This window comes from Trachymyrmex septentrionalis, unplaced genomic scaffold (assembly GCF_001594115.1).
Source record: "Trachymyrmex septentrionalis isolate Tsep2-gDNA-1 unplaced genomic scaffold, Tsep1.0 scaffold189, whole genome shotgun sequence".
Taxonomy (NCBI): Eukaryota; Metazoa; Arthropoda; class Insecta; order Hymenoptera; family Formicidae; genus Trachymyrmex; species Trachymyrmex septentrionalis.
In genome coordinates, this window is record NW_017305061.1 from 346604 (window position 1) to 358962 (window position 12359).

At 38.1% G+C, this 12359-nt stretch overlaps 1 protein-coding gene across 1 annotated transcript in view; it reads left to right on the plus strand.

The window, feature by feature from the left end:
* The first annotated feature begins 9173 nt into the window (after nucleotides 1-9173).
* LOC108746707 overlaps nucleotides 9174-12359 on the plus strand; it is a 7866-nt gene continuing 4680 nt past the window's right edge. The window contains exons 1-3 of the mRNA XM_018483642.1: nucleotides 9174-9182; nucleotides 9576-9686; nucleotides 9818-9832. Of these exons, the coding sequence (XP_018339144.1) occupies nucleotides 9174-9182; nucleotides 9576-9686; nucleotides 9818-9832 (135 nt within the window). The remainder of the gene's footprint in view (nucleotides 9183-9575; nucleotides 9687-9817; nucleotides 9833-12359) is intronic.

Consider the following 12359-nt stretch of genomic DNA (forward strand, 5'->3'; position numbering starts at 1 on the left):
GAATTTATCAGTAATTCCAGGACGGTAAGCTATAGGCTTTTGTGCGCATTTACCACGCAAGAATCTATTAGATTTGATGTGGAATTCCATAACCATTTTTAACGCGCTCATTGAAATGAGTAAGAGCTATAGCAGGAGCACATTGAAGCATGCTGGAGCGACGTGAACAAATCTAATATGAGCATCGGTTCTATATCTTTCATTTGTTTAATATGGCTACATCGCAACCTGGAAGGAAAACGAGTGTATATGAAGAAGAGTGACGTGTAAGTGGCTCGACTGAGAGATTCAGCCAGCCAAATTTTCAACGAAGAAGAAAATCAAAGTTGTTTGCATCTCGTGCGATGCGATCAAGTGTCGCAGTGTTTTACAAATTGCAGTGTTATATAGTTCGTATATATTAGTATGTTTGCATACGTTTTTAATATACGTTTGCAAACGAGTTTTAGCAGGTCTTGATTTCAATAACTGGGAAATCAGCAACTATATAGTGTTAAAGATGTACGAACTTCCAAAAGACGTTAACAAAAATATGCTATTACTGTCCACCAACTCAAAGTTACGAGTAAGTACTATAAACTTAAACGAAAATAACACAACGTTTTCAGAAAAGTGTTCCAGTTGCGGTACTCTACATAAACTCAGCAGTTAATTCCTAAATCATTACTTGTCTGTTGATGTTAAATTTCAGGTGGAACAATTACTGAAGACAAAAGAGATACAGACACAACTATTTGAAAATCTGAAACGGATACGAGAACGAGAAATTAAGGATAACGATTTTATTTTGGACATATACGATAGCAAGTTGTGCAAGAAAGTTCAGAGATGTATTCCTGGAGTATTGATATTTAATTTCAATACAAAAATGCGTTACCAATATTCCACAGTTCAAGTCGCAGTTTTTGGCCGTTATAATTCATATTCAATGAATTGTCAGCTCAAATAAGGTTTCGAAATATAATACTGGCAGATGTGTAGATGCAGAACCATTTCCGAACTTGATGAATTTATATCTCAATTTTGTTGAGCAAGCTAAAATATTAAAGGATGAAGGCATTGATATAATAAATGCTGTCACAGGAGAAATGGCGAATTTCAAAGTGATATCACTTTGCGCATCGGTGGATTTCGTCGCTCGTCTTTTAATGCAAAACCGCATAAAATTCAATGGATACTTCAGTTGCAGTTGGTACGGAGAATATTTTGTAGGCACGATAAGATACTTATTCAACGCCTATGATGATGATGATGAACTTCGGAATAAGTCGTGCAGTTATTGCATTGCAGAGAAAAGTTAGAGGAGTTAAAGGAGCATCTGCTCTGGCTAAGGGATTACATACCTTTGATAATATTGTATTTGAGGTTATTCCTATGAATATATGCATGGGGTTACTCTAAGAATCATGGAACAATTTTGAAATTTCTGGTCGAAACGCAACAACATTTGCTACATTTCTTCGGAAGATCGACAACGCATCAACGCAATACTGTGTAAGATCAAAGTATCCCAAGATATACGTAGATTGCCAAGACCATTGCAAGAAAAAGCTAAATGGAAAACTATAGAATGAAGGTCATTCTTACTATTTTACATATTTTCATGTTTCCAAGGGATATTACCTCAAGAATACATGGACCATTTTTTACTGTTTGTCCGGAGTATGCATACGTTGCTTAAATCAGAAATAACCTAAGCAGAAATATGCCAATGTGAGGAAGATTTATTAAAGTTTGTGGAGCAAACCGAGCTCATGTACGACGAAGTCTTTATAACTTTTAATGTCCATGCCGTTATCCACATTACTACATCAGTTCGTTAAAGTGCCGCTTTGGGTTACTTTCGCCTTTGGTTTTGAAAATCGTGTATTTGTGTAAACAATTCATTAGTGGACCAAAGGGAGTCGACTAATAAATAGTAAAAAAACGGATTTAAAAGATTACGTACGAATCAGCTGTATCTACCATGTCATGTAATAAGCCTGTTTAACATATTGCAAAAGCCTTTTTTCCAATCGGCTTTTAAAATCAGTACACAAGATCGAAATAGAAGAAGGGACAATGAAACTCATAAGCATATCTTATGTACAAAACAAGTGTGCAGCTCGTATAAAAAGCATGTTTAATGACGAGACTGAATGTCCTGTCTTTTATAATATAGTACAATAGATGCATATATAGGAACACTGTATTTCATAGCATTGCTTATAAGGAGGCAAAAAATACAAATGATACTATAGTACAACTTTAATGTGAAACCATTGTAGAAATTGCATATTTTATTGTCATGAATGAAATATTCTTTACTGGTCTTACAATAATCCACGGTACCAGTGGAGTCTTTACCATACATGAGAAAAGTACTAAGAAAGGAAAAAGAAAGTCTCTATTACGTAAAAGAAATCAAATGCAAATTTCTTTTCATCGAAATCGATGATGTCAAGAGGTATATTTGTGAACTACCAAATACGTTTGAAGTACAATAATTAACAGGAATGGAGACTTTGGACTTTTCTGACTTAGGTCAATCGGAAAGTTCCGTCCGTTTTTTTTTTTTGTAAAAGTATGGTTTTATTTAAAAAACAAAATGAAAAAGTATCTCAATCAAAATATTGTCCATTGTTTGCGATGACTTTTTTCTATCTTTCGGGCAGTAAGCGAATTCCGCAGCGAAAGAATGATTCATCTTTGGAGGCTATCCACTCAGAGACCCATTTTTCGACGTCTTCATAAGAATTGAAGTGCAAGTGCGTGTGCCATCGATCGAAACAAGTGATAGTCGGAAGGGGCATAGTCTGGTGAAGCCCCATGGCGTAGCACTTCCCAGCGAAGTGCTTCTAACGTTTTCTTGACAAGTTTTTGTGACGTGAGATCGAGCGTTGTCATGAAGTAAAATCACTGTATGCTGTCTCGTTTCATTTGCTGTCTTCATTCTGTTGTTTTCCGTGTAATGCTCGGCTCAAACGAATAATTTGTTCTCGGTAAAGCTCCCCTGTGACTGTTTGACCAGATTTCAACAGCTCGTGGTACACTACACCCTTCTGATCCCACCAAATACAGAGCATTGTCTTCTTTCCGTGGATATTCCGCTTTGGCGTCGATGTCGATAGTTGCCCCGGATTACAAATGGTTTTTCGGCGTTTGGGGTTATCGAAATATCCTCTTTTCATCGCCAGTCATAATTCGGTGCAAAAATCCTTTTCTTTGTTGCCTAGCAAGCAGAATTTCGTAGATGGTTTTTCGCTTTTCAATGTCTCTTGGCTTCAGTTCATATGGGATCCATTTTCCTTCCTTGTAGACCTTTCCCAAGGCTTTCAAACGATCGGAAATAACAAATTGAGCACAATTTAATGCTTCTGCAAGTTGTTTTTGCGTTTGACATGGGTCTTCATCCACCAATGCCTGCAATTCTTCGTCTTCAAATGCTCTTGGCCGTCGAGAACGCTCTTTGTCCTCCACATCATAATCACCACTTTTAAAGCGTCGAAACCATTCTCTGCATGTTTTATCGGAAGGAGCACTCTCACCATAAACTTTTACAAGCATTCGATGAGCTTCAGCTGCAGTTTTCTTTCATTTGAAGCAAAAGATTAATACTTCGCGCAAATGACACTTTGGTTCAAATGTCGACATTTTCGATGCAATAAAAATGTTATTGATGCAAACGTATGCTTTTATATACTGAATTTTATTGACAAATAGTAAAACTAAAAAATTAAGCTTGGTTTAGACATTAGAGTTATCAACAGTTCTAGCTAGAGCTACTCGCCGCTAGATGGACGATTAACCTAATATTTTTCTATATTTATTTAATATTAAACGGGTATATGCATTACACTCAGTTAAATTATATTACAAATGTAACTTTTATTCTGTACTATTTTTTTTCGTTGGAAAATCTTGTGGATATTGAGAATGTTAAAACAATACCAGAATCATCTCGAAGTCAGTTTTTTCATCTAAACGATGTCGTCTAATCAGAAGGCTTTTTCATCTCTTGTTTTTCGTATTCATCAGCAAAAGTAAATATATATAATATATAATATAATTATCTTTGAGAGATTTAACACTAGATTTACGGGAACTGTCAATTTAACGGATTTCACGACTAAAATTACAGAAATCTTTACTATTATTTCCTAGCAATTTTTGCTGACTTTTATTAATGGAATTGTATGATAATATATATCCAAATTTATTTTTTTCTCAGCTTTTTAATTTTAAAATTCTGTACTTATTTCTTCGGATACTCATTAAATTAATGTGTGACAGGTCTCGTAAATGTAGTGTTAAAAATGATCATTTATCTGATTTACTTATAATGATAAGTACGGTATAATGTGTATCAGTTTGTGATATTGATTTATATTAACAGTATGTGTACAATCATTAATGTTTTGTAAGCAATAGTTAATAATACTGCAGCTCAGTCGAACGAATGAAAGATATACTAATGTGTTAAACAATAATTAATTAATCAAATATGATTTAAACAATAGTTGATGTGAAAATGAATATCCCTCAGGCAAATTTACTATGTATTAATTGATATGTGAAATAAATTTATTATTGAGAATACAAGTATTTGAGTTCAGCGCGTTTCTGTACTCGAGTGTACAGACCAATACTTTTATGCGTGACTGTACTGTACTCGACTCAAGCGCGGCTCGGAAAACTTCGACTCTCATCGTAATTAACCGATATCCGTTTAAGTGATCTCTCTCTCGCAGTCTCTGCTTGAATTCCGAAATGAGAGGACAGCACGCTCGCGGATTATAAAATTTACTTTTCAATAAATTACGTTCATTTATAAGTTTCTACTTAATTACTGGCTCAACCCATCCAACCACGCTCTGCTAACAAGAAGTCTTATCAGGTTATGGCCCAGTTAACGGTCAACTAAACTGCGTGAGTGTTGAGCGAATCTTCGGCGAGTATCACGTGGCGCAAAACGGAAGTTGGCCATTGTTCAAGTGCTGAAAGTTAACGTGTCGGAAGCGTGCAAGTTGAAAAACTCAAATCCGCGATGTCAGTCGGCATCTCCGTAAAAAGCATAAAGCCATTCGACGGTACGAATTTCCAGGGCTGGAAAGCTCAAGTAAATGCGTTATTCGTAATGAACGACGTTCTTGATGTCGTTGATGGTACAAGAGCAGAGCCTGCCGAGGGAGAAGGACAAGCGGCCGAGGTGAAGAGAAACGTGAAAGACGATGCAACGGCGAGATTTATAATCCTGTCGAATCTCGACGAGACTCAACAAGTGTGTGTGCTCTCGTGTACTTCCGCAAAAGAAATGTGGGACAAACTATGTTTGATTCATGAACAAAAGACAGTGACAAACAAGCTGGGTCTGCTGCAGAAATTTCATGCTTATCGGATGAGCGAATCGGACACGGCGACTCAGCACGTAGCCAGGGTGACAAACATGGCGTGTCAACTTAAGGACATCGGAGAGAACGTATCGGACGCCACAATTATAGCGAAAATTCTCTCAAGCTTGACTACAAAGTTCAGTACATTGCAGGTCGCCTGGGACAGTGTGGACCCAGAACGACAGACTCTCGATAATCTACAAGAAAGGCTGATCAGAGAGGATACCAGGCTCAACGGTGACGAAGAGAAGTCGGAAGCACTGACCGCGACAGCCAAAAATCGAAGCACCAAAGAAACAAAAGGTGCTAAGAACAAAAAACCCGAAAATAAAAAGGAAACGAAGGAAGTGCAGTGCTACAAATGTCAAGAGATGGGACATATCGCGAGACAATGTCGAAACAAGCGGAAGCTACGAGATGACGGCAACAAACCTCGTGACTGCGCATTTGTAGTCGAATCAGGTAAAAGTTCGGACAAATCGATCTTGAAAAGCGCGGGAAACGCAAGTAAGCTCTGGACACAAAGTCACATAATGACGGCCGATCCAAGCGATGTCTGGCTGATCGACAGCGGTGCATCGAGGCACCTAACTTACCGACGCGACTGGTTGACTGACTACAAAACAGATGGTACTGGCGCAACGATATCACTCGGTGATAATCAAATCTGCAATGTCGCCGGCGAAGGCACGGTGCGAATCAAAAGGCTCATCGACGGTGTTTGGCAAGACGCACGAATTGAAAAAGTGTTACACGTGCCGAAATTGCGCAAAAATTTATTCTCGGTCGGAATGTGCACAAAGAAAGGATTCGGCGTGCAATTCAAAAATAATTACGCCGAAGTTGTGCGTGATGGCAAGGTGCTCGCGATAGGTGCAAAGCAAGGCAACGACGTGTATCGCATGATCTTCAAGGTCACGAAACAAGGGAGCGTCGAAGAAGCGAACATAGCTACAACAAACTTAACCGTGTGGCATGAACGACTAGGACACGTCGGAAAGCGCGCGATTCGCGAATTAGCGAAAAAAGGACTTGTAAGTGGAGTATCGTTTACGGACAAAAATGACGTTTTCTGTGAACCGTGTCAAATGGGGAAATTGCACAGACTGCCATTCAATAAGAAAGTGGAGCGAAACACGAAAATTAAACCCGGAGAAAAAATTCACTCTGATGTCTGCGGGCCGATGTCAACGAACTCTGTGGGTGGATCAAGATACTTTCTAACCTTCAAGGACGAAGCGACCGGATACCGACACGTATACTTTATGAAGAAGAAATCCGAGGTTCACCTGAAATTCAAAATTTTTGAAAAAATGATAGAGAACAAATTCGGTCGAAAAATAAAAACGCTTCGTTCGGATAATGGTCGGGAATTCCTTAACAAAGAAATGAACGAATATCTCGAGAAATGTGGAATCCATCAGGAGAAAACGGCACCGTACAATCCGGAGCAAAACGGGAGAGCCGAACGCGACAATCGGACGATAGTCGAAAGTGCGCGAACGATGTTAATCGCGAAGAGTCTACCACTGACTCTATGGGCAGAAGCGGTAAATTGTGCAGTATACGTTCTTAATCGAACCGTGTGGACGACTGGTACAGTAACACCGTACGAAGCGTGGACTGGGAAAGTCCCAAATCTGAAGCATCTTCGAATCTTCGGCTCAGACGCGTACGTGCACACTCCCAAACAGTTTACGCAGAAATTCGATGCTCGAGCGAGTAAACAGATCTTCGTTGGTTACACGGAAGAATCGACGAATTACCGAGTATACAATCCGAAAACGAAAAGGGTCAGTGTAGCTCGCAATGTCATATTTAATGAGAAAGTCGGCAAACCTCTGGCGGAAACGAATCCAATGGAGGAAGAAAATGAAATAATACTTCCACTACCAAAAGCCGAGAACGAAGAAGAGAACGGGGGCATCGGCCAAGAACAAGCAGAAGTGGAAAACGAACAAGAGGCCTGCGAACAAGAGGATACGTCGGACCTGGAAAATCAAAGAGCTCTAAGAAATCGCTCGACAATTCAAGTACCGAGTAGGTACCGGCATGATGCATATGTGGCCGAGTACATCGTACCACAAACATATGAAGAAGCGAAGAATAGCACCGAAGCCGCGCAGTGGGCGAGTGCTATTCAAGACGAACTTCAAGCTCACGAAGAAAGTAGCACTTGGAAACTCGAAAAAAGGACGCCGGAAATGAAGCTAATCGACTCGAAATGGGTTTTTCGGGTGAAAAAAGATGCCGACGGGAAGCTGCATCGATTCAAGGCACGGTTGTGTGCGAGAGGCTTCATGCAAAGAAGGGGGATCGACTTCAACGAAACATTCTCTCCAGTTGTAAGGTACGATTCGTTGAGAATACTGCTAGCAATAATCACCTCGAAAAATCTTGAAGTAATGCAGTTTGACGTCCAAACCGCATTCTTGTACGGAAAATTGGAAGAGACAATCTTCATGCAAATTCCGGAAGGATTGAAGATAGAAGAAGATCCAAGAAATGTCGTGTGCAAGCTCCAAAGGTCCCTCTACGGTCTAAAGCAGGCTCTGTGGTGTTGGAACCTGAGGTTCACAAGTTTTCTGAGTGAGTTCAATCTAAAAGAGTGCGATGCGGATAAGTGCGTGTTTACCGGGAAATACAAAAACGACGAAGTGTATCTGGCGCTGTTCGTCGATGATGGGCTAGTAGCCTCAAAAAACGTAGAGACGCTTAAGAAAATAATTCAACGACTGAGCGAAACGTTTAAAATAACGGTCGAGGATTCAAATGTTTTCGTCGGGTTGCAAATCGAACGCGATAAAAGAAATAAACGGCTAATTATTCATCAGAGCGAATACACGCGGAAAATAATTGAAAAGTTCGGAATGGCGGAAGCGAAACCAGCAAATGTGCCAGCAGATCCGCACGCAGCACTATCTCCTAGCGAGGAGAACGACGAAAAATCCAGCAGTGTGCCGTATCGCGAAGCAGTCGGGTCGCTAGTCTTTTTAGCTGCTGTATCGAGACCGGACATCGCGTTCGCGGTAAACTCCGTGAGCAAGTATTTGAGCAATCATAATGCTGCGCACTGGCGAGCAGTAAAGCGAATATTCGCGTATCTAAAAAGCACAATCGACTACGGTATCGAATACTCAAGCGGCGGCAGCAATGTAGAATTGATAGGTTTCTCAGACGCCGATTACGCCGGAGATATCGAGACGCGAAGATCCACGACAGGATACGTTTTCTGTCTCGCAAACGGAGCTGTCACGTGGTCGTCGCAGCGGCAACGACTGGTGACATTAAGTACCACGGAAGCCGAATACGTGGCAGCATCAACAGCAACACGAGAAGCGATTTGGATTAGGAAGTTGTTATCCGACATCGGATATCCTTGCGACAAAGAAACAACTCTATACGTCGATAACCAAAGTGCAATTCAGTTAGTCAGGAACCCGGTATTTCATAAAAGAACGAAACATATCGACATCCATTTTCACTTCGTTCGCGAAAAAGTAAATGAGAAGGAGATTATAGTCGAGTACGTTCCGTCCGAAAATCAACGCGCGGACATATTCACAAAGGCGTTGCCGCGAGATCGTTTCAAAAGCATATGTAATAAGTTAAACATTATAACGATTCACGAGAAACGCTTGAACGGCGGCAGTATTGAGAATACAAGTATTTGAGTTCAGCGCGTTTCTGTACTCGAGTGTACAGACCAATACTTTTATGCGTGACTGTACTGTACTCGACTCAAGCGCGGCTCGGAAAACTTCGACTCTCATCGTAATTAACCGATATCCGTTTTCGACCATGCAGAAGGTACAAATCAGAGATTAAGTTGTACGGGCACGGTAGAATGGAACAAAAAAAAGTTATAAGATGACGTAAAGTTGCTTACTGTCTATTGTGAACTGAGTAGACGTTTATGTCTGAAATAATATGTCCTAAAAGACTTAAAATATTTTAAAATAGCCTCTCTCTCTCGCAGTCTCTGCTTGAATTCCGAAATGAGAGGACAGCACGCTCGCGGATTATAAAATTTACTTTTCAATAAATTACGTTCATTTATAAGTTTCTACTTAATTACTGGCTCAACCCATCCAACCACGCTCTGCTAACAAGAAGTCTTATCATTTATTATTGAAAATAATATTTAAAAATATGAAACAAATACTAGTAACAGTCTCAAAAGACTAATGAACTTATTTATAGGATAATCCTGATGCCGCGCCGTCAGTAGAATCTGAGTTACCGATTAATTGGACGAAAGAATTGCAATCCCCATCCATTACTAATGATGGCCATAACGCAGCATTGCAAGAGGTACATTGCATACAATTGTATACACATGTTATATGTCGGGAATTCAGTGCATAATTAGCACAAAATTATTTATTATTATTACACGTGTACTTATTATTACGGTTAACGAATTATGTGCTTTTTGCTTCAAGGTATTAAAAAAGAAAGTAAGTTATTTCTGATGAACGCAAAAATTTTAAACATTTAACAAAAAACGATGAAAAGATTGATTATGATGAAATAAAATTTTTACAAAAAGAATTAAAAAGAAGAAAAGAAAAACTTCATAAAGAGACAGAAAAAATAAGGAATTGAATATTAAGCTTATAGATTATAAAAAAAGATGTGAAACTTTGAAAGATGAATATGGAATTGCAGACAAAAATAATAAATGTTTTCGACCATGCAGAAGGTACAAATCAGAGATTAAGTTGTACGGGCACGGTAGAATGGAACAAAAAAAAGTTATAAGATGACGTAAAGTTGCTTACTGTCTATTGTGAACTGAGTAGACGTTTATGTCTGAAATAATATGTCCTAAAAGACTTAAAATATTTTAAAATAGCCTTAAAATATTAATTTGGTAATTATGCAGTAGGGCAGCCCTTCCCCCTAAAGACTTTGACCTTAACATATATTGTCAAGATAATCGCCCTAAGTGACCTTGAGGAAGTTTTAGGATCGGACGTTACTTGTTAAAAAGTTACAAACAAAAAAAGTTAGAAATAATGTCTTATTTCTGCTATATATAAGTATATATTACGATTTCCCTCGCGAAGGACTCACTCCCTTTCTCCTCTTCTATGTATTGGCCAAATCATGATGTTTCAAACATAGATTAGCCAAAATATTGTGATGTAAAATTATTATCGTACAAAAAAGATAAGACGAAATGATTTTTATACAATAATAATAATTTGAAAAAACTTTACTTCGTACAGTAATGGAAAAAAGAAAAGAATTATTTTCCTTTGAAAACAATATTAATTTTTAATTTCTTGGGACACTTCAAGATATTGCTTCATACAAAAACCATAAGTGCATCCAGACGTGCAATCGCTCACTGAATGCTCAAGAAGCTTTTTCATCTGATTGGTCTACATTTTAGGATTTAGTAGAATGTACATTCATTCAGCTATTACAATTATATACAACTTTTTCACCATTCAATTTGAAAATTTCTATATTTGTTATTTTATTGTAATACACAGGCATTTTTAGATCTGTACAATATGGAAAGTAATAATTTATAAATGAATCTCTATTTTCAGATATTTAACTGTAGCAATGCAGCTTCAAGATGCAATACAAAAATTTCCATCTGAGGAAATCAGATAACATAGTACTGTTAATATTATTTATTATATCAGTATGTTATATATACTGATATGTTATATATACTGTGTATTTAAAATATATAAAAATGCAATTTCGAATAAATGTAATAAAAAATGTTATATCAACAAACATATATGTAGCATGTTAATTTGTTAATTATACTTTAAGCTTTAGCTTGAGAAAGAAGAATGGATACCTTACGATATATACAAATCAATTTTTTATTTTTCACTCCAAAAATATCTAAGTTCATAAAGAATATGGTTATCTTCGGCGATCTTCGGACCAGAAGTACTTCAAAAAAATAGCGTGTTTGAAAAATCGTGCAATAAGAAGATAAGAATTCCTAAAAAACCAGCGTTAGAAATTATGTGCTATCCATGATGTGTATTTCTTTATTGCATAAATAACATGACAATCATGTTATTCAGAATCTAATTATGAAGAATAATCGATAATGTTGTGTACTAAAAAAAATATATTTTTACGCTTCGGTAATATGTTGAATTAATTATTCTTCTTTAAGAACTTCCATTTTAGTGTACACAAAACGATCATTCATTAGTGCATATTAGATGCATATGGTTTGTTTTTGAAATTCCATAGCATTATATTGTATTATACTTAATTAGATGGATCATATGTACCTATAATATTTTTTAAATACCTTTTACGTTATTTAGAAAATAAATTCGTGTTCTAAAATAATAACATAGGTACATTAAGATAAACCGAGATGCATTATGCTGTTACGTCCAAGCTCCGCGCGGATGCGGAGCTGAGGGGGTGAACGTAACAAGGAACCGAATTGTTAGTATCCAGGCTCCGGACCGCAAAGGAGCTGTGGGGAAGGACCGACGCAAATCGGGAGGCGCTTCGCTTCGTCCTGAGGCTCCTAACGAGCCGGGGGTCGAACGGAGGACGAAGTGGAAACCTCTGCTCGTGCTCTGCTAAACGGACACACGAGTCGGACGTACTTTTAAAAAGGGCCCAAACTGGGTCAGTGCGCCGAGAGGGACGCACTTTAACACCAGCTGCGCCAGTACGGCCGTATGCCCTGACTTTCGGTCTTGGAACTTAATCCAAGTGACCGAGGAGAGGGCGAAGTGCAATCGCGGGAGAACTTAAGAATACGGGGAGAGGTTATATTTAAAAAAAAGACTATTGGGGAGTTAATTTAATAATAGTATAATATAATAAAAAAAACAATTGATCATACATTTTGAATAAAAATAAAAGAAAGTAAATACAATGATAGTACAATTTTGATAATTATGATTTGTACATGTGTAAGTGTGTGTGTGTGTGTGTGTGTGTGTGTGTGTGTGTGTGTGTGTGTGTGTGTGTGTGTGTGTG